General features: G+C 45.1%; 2 protein-coding genes across 2 annotated transcripts in view; one reads left to right on the forward strand and one right to left on the reverse strand.

Annotated features, from left to right (window-relative positions):
• The window catches only part of LOC308182780 (store-operated calcium entry regulator STIMATE-like), a 33,252-nt gene extending 22,406 nt beyond the window's left edge, over positions 1-10,846 (forward strand). The window contains exons 5-8 of the mRNA XM_080567913.1: positions 1,496-1,608; positions 2,330-2,413; positions 4,251-4,370; positions 10,224-10,846. Coding sequence (XP_080424039.1) covers positions 1,496-1,608; positions 2,330-2,413; positions 4,251-4,370; positions 10,224-10,337 — 431 coding nt within the window. The 3' untranslated portion in view covers positions 10,338-10,846. The remainder of the gene's footprint in view (positions 1-1,495; positions 1,609-2,329; positions 2,414-4,250; positions 4,371-10,223) is intronic.
• Positions 10,847-15,208: 4,362 nt separating this feature from the next.
• Positions 15,209-23,900, reverse strand: part of ITIH5 (inter-alpha-trypsin inhibitor heavy chain 5) — a 46,114-nt gene continuing 37,422 nt past the window's right edge. Inside the window, exons 10-14 of the mRNA XM_080567834.1 lie at positions 21,515-22,068; positions 21,099-21,149; positions 19,896-20,012; positions 17,012-17,389; positions 15,209-15,640 (exon numbers count right to left, since the gene is read on the reverse strand). Of these exons, the coding sequence (XP_080423960.1) occupies positions 15,342-15,640; positions 17,012-17,389; positions 19,896-20,012; positions 21,099-21,149; positions 21,515-22,068 (1,399 nt within the window). The 3' untranslated portion in view covers positions 15,209-15,341. The remainder of the gene's footprint in view (positions 15,641-17,011; positions 17,390-19,895; positions 20,013-21,098; positions 21,150-21,514; positions 22,069-23,900) is intronic.

A 23,900-nucleotide genomic window follows, 5' to 3' on the forward strand; every position in this document is an offset into this window, starting at 1 on the left:
AGCTCCCAGTCTGCTCCTATCCAAGATCAGATCGAGTGCCCACCTCCTGCGGCGGGTTGGGTTCTCTTGCACGGATGCAATTCCAAATTCTGGCCCCATTCCTCTGGAAACAAATGTTGCCAGGAATTATCTTTTGAATTTGAGGGGTAAGAGGAAATGCTGCATCTTTCCCAAGCCAGATACTGTGGCTCAGTTTTGCAGACCCAAGGTATTCTGGTGACATGGGAAGGAGATAACCCGCTGGCAGGGTACTTACAGAGGGCTGAAGCAAGCACATGTAACAGATACGGTACCATTATCATTGCTAACAATACAAATATGCTTTTAATTATTACTTGGTAAGTACTCCATTGGAAGCATTCATATTTAATTAGCATTGATTCTTTTTTAGTGGATAGCTGTAAAAACCAGGAGCAATGGAGCCTCTGTCTCTTGCTTAGTGTCGCATAACCAGCCACTCACTCCATCAGCAAAAAAAAAAAAAATCATTCTGTTTAGGGCTGAAAGCTTATGCTTCTTCTGTTGAAATTGGTGATGGGGAAACTTTTGGACTGTTGCTGGAAACTGAGCAGGTAAGACTGTAGGTGATAAATTTGATTTATTTTTTGACAGAGGAATGTGCAGGGTACTGACTGACCCTTGTATAGAAGAGCATCAGACTGGCAGTGCGTTTTTCAAGGGATTGCCTTTGGGACGAGCTTTAATTCAAAGGTTTATCAGTCTAAAATTCATGTCAAAATGGGCCAGGGTTTTGGGCTATGCCTATGAAGCTCTTGTCTACTGGAAGGGGGCAAAAAAAAATGGGGGGAAAAATCTGTCTTTGCAGACTTCTCTTGGTTTGTCAAGGTGAAGAGAAATGCAGTCTCTGGTATCCTTTCTTGCCCTTCAAACGAACCAGGCTCTGCTTTAAGTACTATCTCCGTTTCAGAATCAATTCTCAAATGATTGGAAAAAGTGGTTTCTAGAGGGATGGCTCTCTTGCTTATAGCCAAGCTCAGTTCAAAAGCACAACTGCAGTACGAGAGAGCTGCCCTGTTACAGGGAGCCTGCACAAATGGAACTGGGGAGCACCTTTGTCTTTCTGCTCTTATTTCTCTATATCAACTTGCAAAATGAGCTGCAACTAGTAAAGGATGCACCTTTGCAAGCCTACTAAAGTTTCTTCAATACACGTTAGAACTGATTTTTTTAAACGATAAACTAGAAAGCTTTGAGCTTAGATCTTGGCACGTTTTGATCTTCAGTGGAGTAACGATCTCTGGATCCAGCAGGGACAACAAAACCTCTTACCCCAGGTGCGTGGCCATACAGCTATGGAATCTCTCCGTTATTATAACTTTTTCTTTGCGGGTGAGCATTTGTCTTACTGCAGAATTTGCAATATGGGAACCCTTTCCTCGTCCCTCTGATCAATTCGGGTATCAGATACGAGGCAATTTCTCTGCAAGGCTGTCTCCTCCTGTCCTATGTCAGATGCAATGCCCTGTTTTCTCAGGTGACCCTCCACAAGCTGCTGCCTGGATTGGCCAGTGTATCCTCTACCTGCTGATAATGGTTTTTGAGAAGACTGCGATCAGCCTTGTTCTGCTTATCCCTGGTTGGACAAAGGTAAGCTCCCCAGTGTATTTTTTCTAGTTACAGCTGCTGTGGCTTGTTTCTTGTCAGCTTTGCATTGTTAATGGTTCACATCATGGTAGGTCTTTAATCCTTACGACTTGTCGACAGCTCTGTGATAATTAGCTATTACTTAAGTTAGGGGAAACATGATTTTCATAACAGCTTGGCTTCTGGTACGTTCTCCTGCTAGTCAAAAATTAGTGGAATAAGGCTTTTCTTTAGCTTTCCCTTCCATCCTTGGAAGGATAAAATAGGCTGGGCTGGCAGCTGAGCTACTACAGTTCTGCCAGGGGATTTCCACATTATCTTGTCAAGTCAGTTTGTTGTTTGTGATCTCATGTCTAAACTAGTGGGACTCTTAGTTCCTTCCAAATTCACCTCTGTCAAAGCAGTATCCCATCCTTCAACCCCTGCTTCTGTATGGTTGCTCATGGTAACTCTGCTGGTCATTAGCCTTTAGGATCTAGTATGTGACTGTGTGAACGTGTTCAGCAGCACACAGCTAGCTCCAGAGATGCTGTTGGGTTCCTGTCCACGCACCTCGTGTGTGGCTGGTGTCCCTACTTTGTAACTAGGCTCAGGGAGCCAAGGACAGTCCCACCAGTTGTTGCCATGGGTAGTTAAACTGAAAGATCAGTAGTATTCATTTCTTGCTCTGTACAGAACTAAATGCTTCTAAATCCCCCTTTTTCCTACTTTTTTTTCTCTGCAGCTTCAGCAGATCCTCCTGAGTTACATCCCAAACCCCCAGTTGGAGCTCGTCCTGGTCATGCTTGTTGTGCCTTTTATAGTCAATGTAAGTGGTGCCTCCACGAACACTGGGTAGGGTGGTATGGAAATTGTGGTCCCTTCTCAAGGGGAGAGTGTACAGGAGCTGGCTTGGGGCAGCCTTAAGTACTTGAAGTGAATAGGACAAGACGGATGGGAGCGGAAGCAAAAATACTGCTTGCCACAAGAACAAATCTGTCGCTACTGCCCTACCATGGGCTCTGTTCCTAATTCCCATTCTCTTGTCCAAGCTTCTCGGTGGCTGATTTTTTACTTTTTGGGGGAAAGTTGAGGCTCATCAGCTGACAACTGCACCTCAGCAGCAAGTTGCAGGTGCAGGGATGCCCAAAGCCCATTAAGTGACTATAGGATGGCTTATAGTCAGTGGTGACTTTTGGCAACCTGCTGTGCTTTCAGTTGGAGGTAAAAGGGGGAAGAAAAATGCCAGTGGGTACGGGTAGAGGGGTGGAAAGAAAATGAAGATAATTCCATGCACCTGAAGAGCAAAAAGCTGTCCTTTTGCTGTGATCTGTTGACAAAAAGGCTGTCCTTGATCAAGGGAGCTTTTTTTGAAGTGTACTGTAGCCAGGGAAGGAAAAAACAACTTGATATCCTTTGTTGTACGTGCCAAGTGAAGAATCCCTACAAACAGAGCACAGGGCTTCAAAAATCTCAAACATGTCTTATTTGTACTCTAGCCTTAAAAAAAAATAAAAAAATAAAAAGTTCCTTTTATATTAAACAAGGCTATTAAAGAGTGGCCAAAAAAACTCTCTTCCTCAGAAATAGAGGCTGGAATCCCACTAAAGTAGCAATCTGGTTGTCCTGGGAGCTCATCGGTCTTCTGAAGTTTGTGACAGTTTCAGACAAACTCTCTGCAAGCGTACTAGATATGAGAGCAACAGATTGACCACGTGCTGTATAGATGTTGTAATGCAATATGGGTACAAAGTGATGCTAAAGCAAGGGACTTGAATGCTCTGACAGGTGTTGGGTGTTGTCAAGAGTAGATTTCCTGATGGAAATGCTCTTTGTCCAACTGAGTGATGTAAAGTTGTGATGTCACCTTCACATAAATTAGCAAACGTATAAAAACATAACATCAACAGAAGTGCTGAAGCTTTTGTAGTAGGTATAGTGATGGGAGTGAGGAACTGAAATTCAGAATTTAAAGTTGACTATAAAACTACTTGTCCTGCATGCACTGCTTGACTAGATTATGTTACTGCATTGAAAGGTGTTCGGGTTACCCAAAACAATTGATATTCTCAAAACTAGTTTGGCAAAAGCTCAGGCTTTTCCTAGTTCCCCTAGTTCTGGGGAATATTGGAGCTGCAGCTCAGTTCCTACCAAGGTGGGAAACGAGAACAAGATGTTAGCATTGAGATCACCCCTGGACGAGGAGAGACTTGAACTTTTTGTGACTCTTAAAATGGATGGAGCATTGGCAGAGTTGAATTTACCTGTACTTCTCCTCCCAACCCAATGGTGAACTTCGTTACTCAAAAGCAAACTGGTTCTCATAGAAACAACCTCGTTCTCAAAGTGGTGCAGACAGAGCAGGTGAACCTTGGGTGGAGGTTGGTTCAAAGGTTACTTCTGGCAGAAACTTGGCCTACCGCTGCCTGTTTTCCCTGGGTTTCTAGCAAACAGGGAATTGACAATTTATATGAGGAAGGAACCTTGGGAATTTGCTTCATCCAACCTCCACATCCACTTAATGCTGGATTAATTTGTATATCAGCTCAGATTGCTGGGAACTGGAGATCTGGAAAATCTGAAGGAGAAGAAAGAAAAAGCTTTGGTTGTCTGACTTTGTATTTTGGTCTCCGTAGTCTAATTTATGCAACTCCTTCCTCCCCAAGGCCATTATGTTCTGGGTTGTGGACAGCTTGATCATGAGGAAATACTACAAGCAGAAAGACAGCCTGGACATCAATGGATCCATAGAAACCCCTCGGGCGAGGAGGACTGAGGAATCTCAGGTAAGACCAAAGATGTCCAAAGACCAGGAAGAGCTGGCTTGGAGTGGCAGGCTGAAGCTGGTGGGCACCCCCATGCTGTCATTCAACTTTGCCATCGTTAATTGTGGTCAATCTTGGCTTAGAAGAGCTTGCTTTCCTCCTAGTTTCCTCCTGTTTTTTGTAATTATTCAGACTGATAAAGGTCTTGTAGCCATAGAAAGCTGTTTGGTGTAGTCTGAGCTTGACCTTAAAGTTAAGGAGAGCAAGGGATGGGTGGAAGTGGAACACTCCAAGACCAGCAGGCGTTATTCTCATTATTAATGACGCACGGCTTGCCAGGCAGGTAGTCTGTGCTTCCCATCAGATTCTGGGCAACGACCACAACCCGAGTCTCTGGGTTGAATTCCCTTCCTTTCCCTGGCTCCTGGCCCTGATTTCAGAGTGCACGCTGTATGACTCCTGGTATCTGCAGCTCGCTGGCAAGACCCGCTAAGATAAAATAGCTTCTGGCAGTTGCAGGCTTGCTCCTGGAGTAGCTTCTGCTGAGGAATTTAGGATGAACAGAAATAGCTCTTGCTCTGAGCTCTCTTTTACACTCTGCTCTTGTGCTACTGAATGGGATGGCTGATTACTGGCAACATTGCAATGCATGTAGAGGTAGTCGTGTTTGAGGGTGTGCTTGATGGTCCACCCAGCAGCGGTGGCTTTGAAGGCTCAAAAGTGCAGCAGGGAGCTGGCTGCTGCTGCTGCTGGGGATCCAGTATCAGAGGAATCCTTCCTGCAGGAAGGGCAGGCAGATGCAAGCAGCTGGTGAGACAAGTGAGTCATTCCTCCTGGCCTGGCCTCCAGATAAACAGTTGTAGCTTGGCAAGGTTACCGAAAACATGTGAGCAGTGTGTCCTGGGGAGTTTCCTGAGCCGTGTGCGTGGCTGGGGCATCCTTGAGAAATTTATATTGATCTGGGGAGGGAAGAGAGCTGAGCAGTGCCAGTACGTCTAGATAGGAGTCCTCAGTTTCAATGCACAGCTACCTAGGAGCTCCTACCTTGTCCAGAGAAACTCTGCTGGTGGTGTTCAAGGTCAGGCTGGATGGGGCTTTGGGCAACCTGGCCTAGTGGAAGGTGTCCTATCTGTGGCAGGGGGGTTGGAAGTGGGTGCCTTTAAGGTCCCTTCCAACCCAAACCACTCTATGCTAAAGGTGGATTAAATCTGGGCACAGACTTCTCCCTGGTTATGGCACAATCCTGGCTTCTTGGTGGTGCTTGGTCGGAGTTGGTGGCTTCTTGGAGTGGTGCTTCCATGGAAAAGCTAGGTTGGAGGTTGGCTCAAAGCTGGTGGTGAAGATCTGCCTCATTCACTGGGTATGCTGGTGTGTTCCTGGAGGTTTAAGATCAGTTAAAACTACCCCAGCTCAGAAGCAAGGGCAAGGAGGTGGCATCTCCAGTTGAGACTCCAGCTTCCTTTCCAACCCATTGTGACCTAAACATGGATCATCTAGTCTCATAGGCGTCCTGGAAACCTTCAGGCTGGTGCTGCTGTGGATACAAAGATGGTGTTGGAGTTGCTGGATCTCTGTGGGAATGGAGTTGGCCCCTCTGCCTTGCTCTGCTGGAGGGGACAAGGGTTTTGTGGCCTCTAGCTCAGTTTTTGGATAATCTAAAGGGAAGATGCTAATCTCTGATGCTTGCTAAGGCTCATCCAATAGCTTGACGTAGGTTATTTCAAGTGATGGAAATGGGGCTCCCACAGGGTGACTCTTGCTGCTGAAGGCGTCTCCCAAGTTCCGAGTATTTGACTCCTTTTCTCAGACAAATTTTTGCTGAGACCTTCAATGTGCAAGCCAGCTGTCAATCCCCAAACTCTGATCACCACAGGAGCTATCAGGGTGACAGGCATCCCATCAGAGCTGTCTGCAAGGTCTGCCTCCTTATGCTCCTATGCTCCTGTGCCTCTAGTCCAGCACTACTAAAAATAGTTTGGGCAGGGAAGGATGCTAAAAAAAAAAAAAAAGGAAAATAAAAAATAAAAACAACAAACAAATGACCTGCTTTTCCAATTCTGCTCCTTGGCATTTGGCCTTGAGGTGTAGCTGTAGGCTCCTGCTTTGTCATCGCTTTCAGGCTGTGAGTTAAAGATCATGTTGGCTGGCTAGTGCTGCAGCTGGGTTGTCTGGTATTTAGGCTCCAAACCAGAAAACGAGGGTTTGCTGGGCTCCTTGCTGCTAATAACCTGTTTGAGTGGGGGAATTCCTTCCCTCCTGCCCAGCTACAGGGGAGAGGGATCTGGGAAGCCTCTCCGAGCAGGGCAGGGCTGGCTGAGGCTGATGTCCTGTGGTTTATCAGGGTTCATCAGGGCTGTCTAGCAGCAGGCGCCAACAGCTCACCATCACGCTGCCTTCTTGAATTTCAGCCCTCTGCCTATCTCGCCACTAGTGTCATTATTTTCACTGGAACTTGCAGTTCGTGTTTGGAGAAGGAGGGGGAGAATGGGAAAGGGGGGGGACGGAGAATTAACCTGTTAAAAACCTGCACTCAGCATTTACCATAGGGATAGCAGGAAAAGTCAGTTTTGCCCTCAGTTTGGTAGACCAGCTTGGGTAGCAAGAAGAGACTTGGCAATCCACAAATGTTCATGCAATCCTTTTTTTGCCTTCTGGTGGGATGAAGAGACATCTCAGGAGTACTGGCTTGATTCTGATGCTATTCAGGCTGGGGAAATGCATTCAGCTACGTGGATTTATTTCTGCTTTGCATGTGTCCTGCCCTTGACCCGAATCTCTTTTCCCTTGCCCTTGTGAGTGCCGATAAACTGTAGATCTAATCAGTGGTTTCTTTGTTTTCTACACTCAGGAAAACAAGTTGTTTTTTATAATGCTTTATTTGATCTTTTTGGACTTGTTTTTGTTTTGGTTTTCCCCGGGGAGGTGGGTGAGTTTCTGCTCTTTTTTTTTTTTGAAAGCTTACATTTCTAGAGATGAGCGTTAAAGCAAGATTTGTTCTAATAGCCGTGGTACTTCTAGGAGCCATCAGTGAAACTGGAGGCTGGTTTAAGGCTGGGAGGAAAGCTGGTACGCTGCATGGGACCTGCCTTTTGGTCGTCGTGGAGTTCAACACCAATCCTAATCACCTCCATAGGAACTGTAGCTTTTGGCAGTGTGCTAGACAGGAGCACACCTCTACATACCCCTACAGCTTGCTTTAAATATTGAAAAATATTCCAAGAATGTGTTTGACTTGCTTGTTGGCTAATTGAGCTGATGTTTAAATAGCTCAAGCTCAGGGTGAGCTCGGGTGCCTGTTCATTAGGAGCAGTTAAATGAAGATGGGTGCCTCGGGAAGGAGACTGTCCCACTTGCACATGGCAGCTCATCTGAGCTCAGATGTAGGAGGAAGGTGAGATGGTTCCTGCCTCTGCACCAGGCTGGTGGAGTTTTAGGCAAACAAATTTCTATTGGTTGCAGGGAAATGGCCCCCAGGCTTCTACGTTTTCCAGCCTATGCCACAGTTCTTACTCTAATTTCTTCGCTGCTTAGAAGACTGGGTTGTCTGAAGGGTCGGCTTGGAAGGGTCCCAAACCAGAAGTCAGCCTCTTGTCCTAGACAGGAGGGGTTGGCAGAACACGTGGCCAGCCCCACTCCTGCAGCATGACCTGGGTTGTTTTGTGTAGCAAGACCTGGGTTGTTTTGCAAGCTGCTGTCCTTGTGTGGGGAGGAACGTGTGAAGTACTTGGGGACTGCCGGGTGAGACAGCAGCACCTTGTTTTGGGACTGCGAAGCTGTGGTCTGTTCCCAGTTGTGCCTCTGGCCTGGATGCATCTGTAAGGGAAGTGCCTTGGCCGAGCTGTGCTGAAAGCTCCCAAATTGTTCTGTTCAAAAAGCCATATCTGAGGGTGTGAGCCATGACTGTCGCAGGGATGAGGTGTCTTCTCACGATGAAGCTCCCCAGGCAATTGCGGAAAGCTTACTGGAGGACTGCTGGCTCAAGCAGCCTCATATGAGCCATGCAGGGGGCAGGTAGCAGCCTGAACGGGTCGGGATCCCAAAGCTCAGTCAACCACAGCTGACATAGCAGGCACTGTCAGAGGGTTTGAGCTTGCAGCTGAAAGCCACCGAAATTACCAGTGCGTCAAACCCCAAAGACAGCCTGTTGCGGCCTGTCGGAGTTCAGTGATTTATAATGCTGCGTGTGACTAACTGCCCGTTTTTTCAGGTCCAGCAGCATCACAATATTTAAATGTTAAACAGAGGAAATCTTCACTTGGAAGAGCTGGAAAGTTTCCAGTGATGTCTTGAACACAACAAAAAAATCTGTGTAGACCCAATTTGGGGGTGGATAGAGGGGAACAAGAGATCTTAATCTCATCCACTGCTATCCTAAATATCTGACATGCTGCTGTGAGGATAACCAGATCAGATGGAGGGGCTAGAGCGTGTGTGAGGATAGGGAGGAAGTCTTCCCCTGCGGCCCTTTGGCCTCTTTGAAGTCACTGATTGATTGCAGTTTGTTTTTCCTGTTTAGTTGCTGTGGTGACTGGTGCTGCCTAAATGAACAAGTGGGGGAGCGTGTTAATTCACAACTGGGCCTGGAGATGGCCATCAACAGGACTAAATCCCCATGTTCCTGCTTTTTTCCCCCCAAAGGATGCTGGGCTCTGGCACTAGCTGAGCTGTCGGTGGGCTCTGCATGGCTGGAAGCCCCTGAGATGTCCTTCAGTTGAGGTGGAGGGGTGCCATGGGATGGGAACAGGGGCTTCATAGTGCATTAGTTCCTGCTGTGGAGCAGGGTCAGATGGGGCTGAGGCTTGGCTGGGAGATCTATGCTGCCTCACTGCTTTTTTTTGGCAGGGGAAGTGTGGTAGCTGACCCTTTTCCCCCACATATGCCATGAACTAATGATTCTGTTTGGGTTCTGTGATGGGGCAAGTGGAAGAGAGGGGAAAGGGCTTCTGGCATTGCTCAGAAATAAAACTGAAGGCCCTTGACTGCGCTGCGAGGCCTCTGTAGAGTCAGGTGCTGAGGTGCCAAGGACCTGGCCAGGCTTGTGGTGTGGGTGACCAGTGTTGACCAGAAATCCTATGGCTTGGCTCCCAGGTACTGCTGGTGTGACACAAGCCCTAGCAGAAGGGTTGATGAACATTAAGTATGCTTAGGGCCAGCTGCTGTTGGGGCTGAAGGACAGTAGGGCTTCTCTTGCTCAAAGCTGGGTTTCTGTAGTAGGAAGAAGGGGTAGGATGGGGTTGAGCAAACAACCTGTCAAGCTGTAGATACTATCCACGCAGACAGCTCGTCCTGAGGTGTCTGTGCCCTGTTCTGGCTCCTGCAGTTCGGATTGAGCTAGGAGATGCTGGGCTAGGTGGAAATAAGGTGGTACCAGGCCAGGACAGCATCTTCGAGCTCGCTGGCCGTGGCTGAAACGAAGTGTAGCTCTGCTTGCTGTCCTGGCTGAGCTCTGGAGATCGCAAGCAGCTGGGTGCCTGGGGAAACATCTCTCTTTGGTGCAGATGTCTGTGAGATGCGGCCTAGTTTTTGGGCATCTCCTCTGAGGCTGCTGAATGTGAATGTCAGTGTGTGAGTCCTGCCCCGTGGTCAGAGATTTTAGCTGCCTGCCCTGCTCTTGAGGGGGAGATTGGGGCTCTGGAGCAATAGTGTCTGTACCCACATGGGCCTGGCTGTCATTGTAGTGATCAAGGTGACCGTGAGACCTCTCTACTCAGCCAGGGAGGGTTAAATCTTGCAGCAGACCCCTCCGTGGGTGCTTGACCCCTTCACAAGCTGCTGCCTGGGGATGTTTGCTACACTATTAAGAGCATAAGAAGCTCCAGTTGTGTCTGCCTGAGGACTTGGAATCCATGAGCATCTGTCTGTTCCCCCTTCCAGGTGCTGCTCTCTCCAGACATGGATTTTGAGCAGTCTGAAAGCGACCAGGACACTTCGGGGCTCCAGGGAATGAACCAGAAGATGAAGCAGCCCAGCTATCAGGTGGTCATCTGACAGCACCGGGACGAGGTGGAGGAAGGGGAGCAGCACTGTGATCCTTGAGCTGGCCAAGGAAGGGCAGGGTGGGGAATGCAAGTTGATCCCTGTGGATCTGTGGAGATCCGGTTGCCTGCCTCATCTAGACCCATCCTTCTGCAGTGGTCTCTTTGGGATGGTGTCTGTGTATCTGTTTTGGGCTTGAGCAGTATCTGCTTTAGCTGCCTGACCTTAACCTCAACACATGCAGGCATGTTGAGGTTAGGGGTATGGATGTGTACTTCCTCTGGCTGGCCAGCTGGGTATAACTGTCAGGACTGGAGACTGAAATCAAAAGGCTGTCTGTTTTTTAATAGAAAAAGAATCTGTCCTGTACTGTCTGAACTCTGACACTTTTATATTCACAGATGCTCAAAAGAACTGTTTTGCAATATGTATTTAAATGTCTTGAATTGGGAAGACTCTCAGTGGATCCGATGCTTTTTACTGTTTTATAAGGAATGCAATAAATGTTTGTCCTAAAACTGCTTCAGATATGAAGTATCTTCATTATGCTGAATATTTTTGTGAAACCATAACCCTGTAAAGGGAAAGAAGTGGGATCTATTGAGGTCTAACTGATGTGTTTCTTACAGGGCAAACTGTCCCCCACAGCAGGTCTGTCCTAGAAAATCTACAGAAAGAGATGAACCAGTGTTGAGATTCTGCAGATGGGTTGTATGAGCCACTTCAGTGCAAAACCTGATGCTGCCACATCAGCCTGTGCTGGATTCAGTCAGGAGCAGTCATCTGGGACTGATCGCAGTTGCTACCTTATAGGTGTATGTTTGCTGGGAAACAGGAGTCGACTCCTTTCCGTTTACCTAGCTCAAAATACATAAAATCTCTGCAGGATCTGATCTGAAAGCCAAATCAGAAGAGTGCCCTGAAAGCCCCATTAACCTGCCCTCACCTTATAGGTGTAACAGAATGGCCTCAGGTGAGGCTGCTGATGATAATCCATGGGTCATCTCATCATCTCAGATCCTGGCACCTCTTGCTCCAAGTGTGATGAGCAGGACTTTGCCCTTGCTCTCTTGTCAACAGGCTGTATTAGTCTATAAACAGCAAAAATGCCAAAACATTCTGTAGCTCTCCTGGGGACAGACCCGCGCAGCTGCTTAATGCACTCCCAGGCTGGATGCAGATACAGCTGGACTGACTGTGCAGAGTCCAACCAGTGAATAGTTCCTTAGAGCAAGATCTGATCCAGGATCCACTGTACTAACAGGTAGACCCAGGTAAGCTATAGGCAGGCCTTGCATACTGCAAAACAGTCCCCGGAAGTGTTGGGCAGGAGTTCTGTTTATTTTTTTGTCTTCCCTCCCTTTAGTTTTCATAGGAGGAAAAAAAACCCCTAAATTCCTAAAACCTTATTCCTTAATCAGGTGCGTAGATAAAGGGTTTGGCTTTTCTCACTTAAAGCTCTAGTCCTTTAAAAGCTAAGCTGAGAGGATGTGAAGTTTTGTGGGTGGTTGTTTTTTCCCAACTTCAAAGTAGTTTAGAAGTGTTACATGCAAATCAAAGTCTTGCATGCCCCTTAGTGAACTTCACATGCTTGGCTACGCTCGCAGCTGTGCAGCCTTATAATGTATTTCTGGAAGAGCCTTTTTTGTTTCTTCCTTACTTAACAGTCAAAATCCTACTTGTGCCGGCATACCAAAAGGCTCTTGGAACAAATGGCACACAGCTCTCTGAACAGATCATTTATGTTGCTTCGTGAAATCGCTCACAATGGAACTTCTGCTTGTCTGGTGGAGTCCTGTGCTGGTAAGGGCTGCAGCAACTCTTGTGCTCTTTAAGGTCTTGAGTAAAAATAATTGAAAATTGCTTCCCTATTAGCAGCTTGCCTCTGTTTCAAGGTGAACTGGTATTTCAGTTTTTGTTCTTGCTGTAGGGCTGCTTAGTGCAATGCTGCAGAGTATGAAGAATGCAAATTCAGCCTCAGCAAAGCCCTTGCCCTAAAATGAGAGATGAGTGATGTGATCTTGGTCAGGGAATAAACGTTGCTCAGCTTTTGGTTGATGCTCACAATATACCATAGCCTGGGAACTATCTCCTTTCCACTGGTGTTTCAGCAACCCTAAAGTTTGGAATCCTGCTCTCTTCTATGAAATGTTAGCACAACAGAAGAAATTGCACGCTCCAAAGTGATGCTCAGCCTTAATTCCTGAGCTATCTGAGCAGCTTGCAACCTTTATCCATATCACTGCACAACCAAGTACTTACTGACACTCTTGGAGCTGAGAATAGATGTGTGCAGTTGGCACAATGTGCTTCATCGGATGCCTCTGTGCTCTCACAAAGGGGCATGAAGACCAAACCAGGACAAATCCTCCTCCTGAGGGAGGAAAAGTGTTGTGATACCACCTTTATAGATTGGGGAAGCCAAAATGTTCAGTCTATGACCTACCTTTGCCCTTAGTGCTCTTGGGGTAGCAGGAGGATGACCTGTTACCTTCTGAGGGATTCTTTCAGCCATCTGGTAATGTAAGCTTATCCAGCAGCATAAAGCATACCTACCCTTAGCTTCAAAGCTCATTTCATCTTTGCCAAATGAAAGCTTCACTGCAGCATTCACTGTAAAATATTTATTGTGAAATGGATAACTGGAGCCTTAAGGAGAACTTGAGTATACTGCTCCAGGTGCTTCACGGGGCTGGGAAGTTGGACTTGGTCATTGTTCTTTTCAGACCCTGGAAGAAATGTGTTCTTGGCTGGGGAAGAGGACCAATGATGCACCTGAAGCGTTAGCAATACATGTGTGTATATATACATACCTATATACAGGAGAGAGGAGAGCCTAACCGAATCACTCCCCCTAGCAATACACTTGAACAGCAAAATGTGGGAGGAGAGTGAAAATTTCAAAGAAAGCTTTTTGCAGTAACAACTGTATGAAGACACTGCTTGTATGCTGAACCTAGCACTGTCTAGAAGTTCACTGCCACTACCTTGTTCACCCCGTGCTGTTGAAATGGGATGGGATTTGGGAATGGACTGGGTGATCTTCCCACCTTCCTCTTGGGTGGAGAAGTCAACCTCACAGACACTATTTCTTGTTTTATTCCTGATCCATGTGCACACTGCTAAGCCTTGGTCTCTTCAGTTCTTGCATGTTCAGGACTGCCAAAGGTCCCTCCTTCCGTTTTCCCTTGCAGGAGGGCTGTTTTCCAAACCAGCTAGGCTCAAGGCAGTAAGTAGTTTTGTCTCCATGTTTTCTTCCAATGCATGAGCCCCAGCACAAGTTTTACAGTGGTTGAGCTCTCCAGAAGGACCTTCCACAGCACAATTAAGTCTAGCTGGTTCCCTTTGGCTGTTTCCCTCTCCCTACAACACATGGTGTGAATGAGCAACTGTGCTCTCTACCTGCTCTGCTGTCACAGCGCTAGGAGTGCTAACTCAATGATCAAGCAACTGGAAAACAACCCCACCCAAACCACCACCACCAGCTGGAGCTCCTACAGCAACAGTATGATTTAATTTTTAAATATGCAAAAAATCAGTCAAGATTGAACCTATTTCTGTAGATCTCTGGCAACTCATTTTTCTCTTAACACACGGATATCATTTAGCTGCTGGGGATGCTTCCATCCCCCACACACCCGCTTTCCTTTCCGTCCTGGAAAAGGCAGTATATACATGAGTTCAGTTTGGCCTTGCCATGTAAACGTCTTTGGGGCTATCGAAGTCATCTTTGGCCAAGTTCTCTACTAAGCAAACTCCCCTGTGGCTTATGTATAGCATTATTCAGCGGTGCCTCATTTTAAAATAGACCACAGCCTCGCTGTTTGGGTTTGGAGGTTTCATTGCAGAGCAGCACCACCTGCAGTGGGGGTGGCTGGCAGACCCTTCCCTAAACTCCTGCTGCCAAATTCCTGCTCTGTACAAATTCCTGCAGTGTAAGGAAGGAGAAGCTGCCAGGGTAACTAACTGGGATGAAAAATTTTTGAAAATTTGGAGTAAATAAATACTTCCTCCCTGATTAGAAAAGCAGCTAGAAATTTCTAGTCTAAATTCAAGATTTAGACAGTGCTTTACAGGGTCATAAGCTTTGAGGGTACAGATTTATCATCTTTTAGCAAATCTAAATCCCCATGAAGCAGAAGTGATGCTCTGCTCAAGGAGGTGGGAGGTCTGTTGGAAGCTCACGATGGAATTTTGTTTCTCACAGAGGGAGTAAAGAATCAGGATGAAATCACTAAACCTATGATGTCATTTAAATGGTATGCTTGATGGAATGGGAGCTAGCACCACTCCTATTGCTGCTGAGGACCACAGGTGCTTTCGAAGCAGGCAGCCTGTACTCTGGGACAGCAATAAACCACACGAGGGTTTTCACCACTGTATTAAGTAGTAGTGGTACAGGGAACATCACGCGCAGTGGCAAATCCAGACTCCATCCCAGCAGCCTTGAAAGCAATACCCTGTTGTGGCCTGTTGATTTAAGGTTTTAATCTCTGTTACCTTTTTGATGCTAACAGCTCTCTGCAGATGGATACCCACCCATCTCCCCTCTCTCGCTCTTCTCTCCCCAGGAACCATGGCTGGAGCATGTGCTCCAAGTCACTTTGCAAACTTTTATCACCTAAGGTTAGATAGGCACTGTGCTGCATGATTCATGCCTTTCACTGGGTGACTCACCAGCCCCTGGGGGTATTGCACGGATCCCTGCATGCGTTTATTTTAAGGCCAGCAGCTCTCTGCACTGTTAGATTTGACAGCTAGCCCCTTTCTCCCTCCCATCCCATGGGATAGTGGTCCCACTGTGTCCTCAACCCTTCCCCCCCATCCTTGTCTTCAGAAATTTGATGAACCCTGTTCATCTAGCATGAAAGAGAGACAGTTGATTTCCAAGGGGAAAAAGCCTTGGTTTCTTTGGCACCAAAAAGTAAAGAAATATTCATAAGTTGCCTATCTCTAGAGGCTTCAGAAGGGACCCACTGTCACACATGCTGCTGCAATGCATTGCTATGATCAGTCCTAAAGGCTGTTAATCATCCCAGAGCTGGTCCCAGTGTCGAAAGGATGAGAAGCCAAATAGTCTTTATAACTCCCATCGATCAGTTTGTCTGCATTGTTTTTGGCAAACCAGCAGTCAACTTCCTGCTGGCCATTGTAGATCCTCCTCTGCTTCCACACAACAGGAACAAGCCGTCCCTTCACTTTCAGGGTATTTGTAGGGTTTGGTTTTAATGCTTCAGTTTGGTTCTGACCAACCTGCTGATGACTTGTGTTTAGAGATTCCTGAAGAAGTTTAACTTCATGGTTCAAGAACTGACCTGAAAGACAAGACAAAATACACTGTTTGAGTGGTCGTTTTGTGTCTGTACTTATAAGTAATTGTTTAATAGGCTGTGTTTTAAGGGTTCTTAGAGTATGGGGTTGTGAAGGGCTTCTCAGCAATAGCAGGATGAGTCCAGGTCCTTAAATTCTTTTATAAATCTAACAGAGATAGAAATTAGAATAAAACCCTATTTCTCTTCCACTGGTTAAGATACATTGGTTGAGATAGAGCTTCCTGAGCAGTACATTCCCTTCTGTGGGCCACGGTTACTAGAGGATAACAGCCCATACAAAGCCCATCAGCAAGCTGAAAGTTGATCTAGGCCTGCAGCTCCCAGTTCTTTTCCTTTACCTTCTTGGGGGCAAGGTCTTTTACGCTAAACCTAAGGGTAGGTTTAGAGGTTTGCACATGCAACGGGCCTGAATCCAAAACTCCTCTCCTGAAGGATCATCTTCTGCTTAACCTGGGAGTATCTGAATGTCATGTGTCCTGGTTTCAGTTAGGACAGAGTTAATTTTCCTCCTAGTAGCTGGTAGGGTGCTACCATGACTTCAGCCTTAGAGTTCGGCACCTGTAGATGTCCATGAACATCACTACTTCTCATCTGAAAGAGGCCAACCATTTAGATATTCTCTGAGCCTACCTAAAGCCTAGTTGCTCTCAAAATGTGGGTATGGCTCATCTTTCACTTCAAAAGTTTGAAAGAAAGGGGCAACAAGAAATACTAATGTTTCTTGATCTCAACCAGGCTCAAGCGTAAACAGCTCAGTGATGCACAGACAGACCCTCTGTACATATGAAAGTGCAGAACTTGAAGGCTGAAAGCCAGCAATTTCTGGCAATGCACTAACTTTGTGACTAGACTTCTCTTTTGGGATCTGCAGGACCTCAGTTGACTCTCCTCTCTGTTTAGAGAGAGTCAGACCCAACTCTGTTATGTTTCTGAGAGCACATTAGCAGCCAGGTTATTCTGATTTAGGACGATCACGAGAGAATGTCTTATTGGTGCTGTATTAGGGGTTCTTGTGAATTACTTGGTTTCTCTCTCTGTATTATTCATCTCTGAGAGCTTCTAGTGTGCACATTCAAACGACAACTGCATGAAACAATCATAAAAAGAGTGGATTTGAGAAAAACAGGCACAGGCGTATCAGGGATAGTGGAAGATAGTTCATACAGAGGAAGATGGGAGAGGAGTTGGAGATATGGGTAACAGAACTCATTTATGAGTGGAAGTAAAAGTTTCATCTGGGAACTTAATTTCCACCTACCTTTCTCATTACCTCCTATCTCTGTCCTTTAAAACTGTTTGGAAGAATCATTTTTCTCTGGTTTACAGCTCTCTACCTGAGAACCTGTTACGTACCCAGTAACCCGTGGGAGTCAGAAGAGAGGCCTTTACTGTTGGAGATATAGAACCCCAGGTGATCCTTCTGATATGGGGCTGGCTTCTTGTAGTGGTGGATGAGGATGACAAAGCTGATTGTGTCTCGTATCGTCACAGTGATGTTGGAGTTGGCAGAGACGGACACTTCAAGGCTGCTGCTCCGCACAACAGCACTCCGGTCGCAAGACAGAATAAGCCTTTCCCCATCATCCAGGATGATCCTGGTGGGTGTGATCTCTAGGTAAGATCTCTGTGGCTTATTGCTGAGGATAGTGATGGTGTTGAAGTAAGTCCGATGTTTCTTGTGGCCATTGGGTGGTGCAGGAGCTCCAATTAATTGCCCATTCACCGTTACACCTTGCAGGAAAAGAATCAGTAAGTGAAAGCTGGAAACAAGAATAGGTCTCTTGTCTTGAAGACACAAGCATTGTAACCAAGGATATGCAGATTCACTACCTTATGTTCAACTTATTTCACCTACCACCATTCAAAACAGGTTGGCCAATGTGTTATAAATTGATTAACTTATACAGAGCACCTAAATTTATCCAAGCTAAGAAATACTGGCTTGCTCTGGAGACAGGTACCCAGTCTCGTTAGTCCCAACCATGTGTTTACAGTGTCACAGGACAGGATCAGTTGTTTCTAAGCTCCATCCAACCTTTGGACTACCTATCATCAATACAATGACATGGGCTTATTGACCTACATAAGATAAATATTTACCTTCCTGACTGCTATAACACTACCTGCCATGGTATCATTTACCTAGACTACTTAATTGTTGAGGCATAAGCTCAGACCTGGACAAACACATCAGATCCTGGAGAACTAAGACAAGCTGCTGGTGGGCCTGCTCTTTCTCAAATCACCAACTGGCACAGAGACTGAATGTCTTCCAGGAAGAAGGCCTGGATGTATCTGAATGCTGCCATGTCAGAGGATCTCATGGCAGTAGACATTTGAGGTTTGATGTCCTTCACTACCTGACTCTTAAGATGAGATCTAACCTGGGAAACCACAGAGTAACTGCTACTAGCTTAGCCAGAACATTAAAGACCAAGCAGGACCCATAGAAGGAATATCCTGACCTACAACAGTGTGATGTCCTAAACCTCCTCAGGCAACAGTGTAAGAAATTCAGGTTCTCCTTGTGTCACTGCAGAGGAGGACCCAGAACCTGCTGAAGGGTCCCTGAACTACATTGGGTTATTTCCAGCTTCAACAGTGTTGCCCTTCCAGCTTCCCTCAGTTTTGACCCAAAAGAAATACTTTTGAGTGGTCCAAGATGCAGACCTCATTGAGTCAACTGAAGCCTAGATGTCCACAGCAAGATTAACAATCATTTTAATTACTTTTGTGACTTTCTGTCCCTAAGACAGTGTCTCACTTCCCACAGGTCTCTACACAGCTACTAGACAGCAACAATAAAGGAGGAGGCTTGTGGCTAACCCAAGCTAGACCCAAGACATCAACACTTAGGTGCAATATCTCCATCTCCCATCATCCCTGAGGGAATCTGTCATTTCTGTCTTCATAGACTCATCTTGTTAGTTCTGCAGAGCCTGCTTTCCTCAAGTTCATCCTGCATTTGAACCACAGAATGACTCAAGCAGTAGCACATAATCTGTGAAAGAAATTTAAGGGTAACATTGCCAAGAGATGGATTTGATTTGCTGAGGCAGGCATGAATGCAAAAAGATGGAGGCTAGGCCACTGCCACATGGAATAGAATTCTTGCGCCTTTATTGTGGGGATTGTTTATCTCCTTTGTAAAACAAGTCTGTGCATTGTCTCCGGTTTTGACACCCCTGCCTCCCACCATTTCCTTGCTCAGGACATAATCTGCTTATTAGCTGCCCTGCTTAGAATTCCAGATCGGATCAGACCACAGTTTGGGCCTCTGGAGATCAGAGTGATTTGCGCAAAGCAGATCCTGAATTATGCGGGTTTTCTTAAGGTTGCCATGACTTGGTAATCAGTTTGGTAGTCTCTTCACTGAAACAGCCTCAGTGCTCAGTTAGCCTGTACTACTCTCTGTCCTGAAGCAATTGCTGCTGTAAGTAGAGAGTGAAGTTCTGATATCCAAGCAATCTTGGCGAGTCCATGCTGTTAAATCTTTCATTTGCACGTTGTGACCTTGTAACTAGAGGGTTGATGAAGCTGCACTGTCAAACAAATACACTGCCTCTGCACCAAATAAGTGAATCCCCCATATAACCTCTCAGCATGCTGGTGGCTGCATGGCTCATGTAAACACTGCATTCTGACAATCCAAAATGCCTGTGCCTGTTTACTCAGCTTTGCTTGCTATAGCATTGGTCAAATGCAAACCCCAGGCCATACTGGATTCTCATCATCAGGAACTGAACTCTCTAATCTAGCTGGACTGAAGGGGTTCAATATGGTCCTCATACGCTTGAGTGGATCTTGGCAGTTTTGCATGGAACTGCCGCTCTCTTCATTATGGTCAATGAAGACCTGAATTGGGAAAAGTTTGGGTATATAAAAGCCAGAAACCATATTTCCCTATGGATATGGTCTAATCACTTTACACTCACTTCTGTAGATGAGTCATGTATGTAACAGTGGCCAGGCCTCCTTGCTTTTAGGCTTGCTGTGAACTTACCAGTACATCATGGCAGAGTGGAGGTGAGTGCAGAGTTTACCTCCCCTTCTAATCCAGGTGATTAAAGCTGGAAAATTGGTGTACATGATTTTTCCATTGACTGGCCTGAAAAGCACTTTTTTTTTCTAATTTCCTCTGGTTCCTCGCCTATGAAGCACCTTGGTGTTATTGCTACAGAGCTGGCCTTGCACTTCAGCTTTCCTCCACAAGCAACTACTTTGTTTAGCTGCTCACCAGATTCCTTATGATCAGAGACGAGTCGAAGAATGTCTCCAGGTTCTCCATCGATATTGAAGCAGACAGAGAACTTGCTGGAGGGAAAATCAATGACAAAGTGAGGGTCTCCATCCGCTGAGAAATCATGGAAGGGAAACAAATGTGAGATATACACAAAACTCCAGACTCTAAGAGTCTAACAAAATTGTTTTTCAAAGTGTATTTTTCTCTTTTTTTTTTTTTTTTTTTTTCCCCTAAGGCCTCCTGGTTTATTGTCTTTAGACAGTTGGATGGAATTTGCCAGGAAACATCAAGTTTTGCTTTGTTTTTCACAAAGATTGTTTTATTTTGTTTTGGTTTTCTCACAGAAGACAATGGGCTTTTAATGAAAATTGAAACTCAAAGTAGCCTAGGAGAAAGTGAGGGTATTTTCTTCCTGAAATACCATTTCATATGGGAGTTGTCATGCAAGTTATATTCCCATTTTCCATATTCCGTTTGTAGGCAACACCCCCCAGCATATATAAATATATCCTCTAACCAAAAATTGCTACATGGGCACACCTCCCACTGAACCTTCCTGGACCTCAATATCAGATTGGAGCAGGCAATGACAGATTTTAAACAATCCCATGACCTTAATTTTTCAACAGTCCTTGAAAAACCATCAAGTACCAGATAGGTATGATAATAACACAAGCCAAAACCCTACTTTGTAAAGTAAGTGTGACCTTAACCAGTGCAGTTCAAGGCTAAATTATTGATCTGGGCTTATTCTTTATTCATTTAATTATGAAAAGAATGTTATGTAGAGCTATAGAAGCAACAGGAAAATAGTAAAACACTACAGAATTGTCTCTTCTTTTCTTCTCCAACAATATTTTTATGTTTCAACAACATTACCTTATAAAAATCAAACATTTTTTGACCAGTTCTAGTAAAGAGATAACAAGCTTCCTGTTCACTAATCTATGTTATTTTCAAACACGATGATCAAATACTGTAGATCAACTACCTGGCTGTGTTTCCCCATGCTTATCCTCATTCCTGATCCCTTCAGTATTTTGTTTTTGTTTTCATTTGCCTCCCTACTCTGCAGGCTAGTAAATAAAATTTTGGCTGATCTATTAGGATGCTTACACCACAGTGGCATGCAATTTAAATTTTTTTAATCAACCACAAATATCTTGGATTATAAAAAGCATGAAAACAGGTACTGACCTGAAGTTTTGGAGATTTTAATTCTTTGCTTATCTTGTTGTCTGCGTATACCTAGGAGTATGGAGAGAAGGCTGTTACTGAGCAGCAGAAAGAGTCATAGTGTACTAATGCTCCCAAAATACTATTCAGAGAGATTGTCGCACATACTCCTGCAGCTATTGTAAGCTTCCCTTAAAACACTAGATTTTCTTTTGTAGTTTCTAAAGTACAAGCTTCCAGGGGGTGAGTTAGGTGCCTAAAAGGTCTTGCTCAAAGTCACCCAGCCCACAATTAACAAAATCAATATGAAGATCCCAGTTTTCTGTTTACCACCCTACAATTCATTGGCTTGATCATCCCTGTTACCAAGTCAGCTGTGAGAAATTATCTAATGTGAAAATATTTCTTACCAGCACATGGTTATTTTTTCCTCGTACCTGGTGGTGCCTTGTGTCCCTGCAAGCTCTGCAGCTTTTCACCAATGCCATCAGTAGAAGGTCTGATAAGCTCCTCTGCAGGTGGTTCTGAATGGAGCCCAGCCTCTCTCATCTTCAGAAAGGTGAAAGGAGTTACAAAATTGTAAGTCAGGGCCATTGACTTTGCTTTCTCCATCAAATATTCTTTCTCCTGATTGTCATCACTCTTCAGCCGGGAGTTAAGCAATTCCTTGATGGTGAGGTAACTCCATGCCCTCTCAATGTAATTTTGATCACCTTTGCCATCTTCCAGGCCAGGGACAGCTCTGATGTCATTCTTGCTTGGCAGGTCAATAGCCACATCTGTTTTGAGGAGGATGTACTTCTTGGAGTTGCTAGCAGTCACCTCCACGTGGAGGCTATCTGAGGTACGGTTGATGAGTTTGCCAGCTATTATAATTTCAGAGCCACTGAAGTAGTTAGGGAAGAAGTTCTGAGTGACTTGCTCCACATTGTCTTCAGGGTAATCAACACGGATGTCAGAGAGGAGGGGTGTTCCTATCTCGTCATAGAATCTAAAATAAAGACACATCACACACTGCAAGTATTATTCATACAAGCATATGCACACATTCTTGTAGTTATACATGGCCAAGGATAAGTCAGACTATCTAACACACCTCCGAGGATGTTCAGGAACAGTTAGAGCTACCAGGCCCCAAATTTACCTAGTGTGTCCAGTGTAACTGGGCTCCAAGAGACAATGGAGTCTGTACCCTTGGAGGTTTTCAAAACTTGAATGGAAAAGGCCTTGAGAAACCTCAACTAAATTTGAAGGTAGCTTCTCTCTGAGCAGGAGGCTGGATTACATGACCTCTACAGGTGCCTTTCAGCCAAAGTTATTCTCTGCCCCATTCTAGTTTTCGGTGTTTCTTAGGCATCTAAACAGAGTCTCTTAGGTATGTTCAGAAGCATCCCAGCATGGTCTGGCTGTTACCTAGCTTCCACTAGAATTTAAGAGCTCTGCAAGGAGATATTTCTGGCCACTTACACTTACTTAAGAGGGTCTGTCCATTAAAAATAAGTTCTTGGCCTCTCAGGCTCAAAGAAAGCACTGTGGTTATTTCGAAATGTACACAGAAAACATGCCACAACCAATTGTTTTCTGGTGGTATTATGTGTGGTATTCCATAGCCAGAAACAGTAAGTCAAGATACTAGGTCCCAAAAAGCTGGAGAGTATCTGAACCAAAACTTCTGTATTGCTGGAAAAAGCCCTAGCTACTACAGCTTGGGATGGTCAGTGTGGGACAGGCAGGAATACAGTTTTCTGTTGGGCAAAGGAAAATAAAAATCAAGAGTACTTCAAAGGAATGTAGGAATCCTAACCACTAAGTGCAGGAGGCATGGAGGAAGAGAAATCAGTGCTACCTTATCACTGATTTTCTGTTGGAGCATGCAATGCCTTCTGTGGAACCAGAGTTTAATTCTATAATTCTTTGTTAACGTGACCCTACACTAAGAATACACTATTCTGAAAATACATCATATTGGACAGGCCAGAAAGCTTTTACAAGGGGTCAAGGCCTAAGTTTACAGCACTGTGTTTTCCCTGAAGCAATGTGCTTTGATGGAACTTTCCAGGCTGCTCCACAAATGCTAAATTTCCCATTTAAATGTCATCCTCCTCATCTCTTGGCAAAACATTTGAGTCTAATTTGGTAAATAAACAAGGAAGTGGCCTCAGCTCTTTTTTAGCTCAATCTGCATTTATTTTTCACATCTGCTTATACAGATTGTTGGAAGGCTGGAGTTGCACTTTATATTTTATTCTCTCTCTCAAAAAAAAAAACAAAGCCCGAATTAGTTGGCTTTTTTTGAAAATCTCTCTCGAGCACTTAGCATCTTCAATGCAGAGACCTCAACACATTTTAAAACATGAGCGAATTCAACCTGATAACTTTCTGTGGAATAGCTCCTGCAGTATACAAGTAGTGGAGTGAAGGATGCAACCTGCCTGATAGCATAGTTCAAGCATTTGTGTGAAAATACAATCCACTAACCACAGAAGTCAGAAATTACATTGGTATTCACATAGATTTTCCCTCCACCAGTGATTTGAATTGGCCTCCAGCAAGTTATTGTGCTTTTCCTTATAAATTTGGCACCAGATACCAAATGGGTTTGCCATCACTGACTTTGATAAACAGTGAGCTGCTTATCAGATAGAGGTGTTTGAAAAAAACTACTTGCTGTGCTGGGTTTCTGTGGCCCAATCAGTCAGCACATCCTTCATGTGCCAGGGAATGCCACTTGCTATCCAAAATGCGTGTTCTGAGAAGCAAATGACATGGGTGGAGTGGTAGATGGATCTACAAAATGTGGTTTAAAAGGAAGACACGCATGTC

This window comes from Anser brachyrhynchus (assembly GCF_964034855.1).
Source record: "Anser brachyrhynchus genome assembly, chromosome: 1".
Lineage (NCBI taxonomy): Eukaryota > Metazoa > Chordata > Aves > Anseriformes > Anatidae > Anser > Anser brachyrhynchus.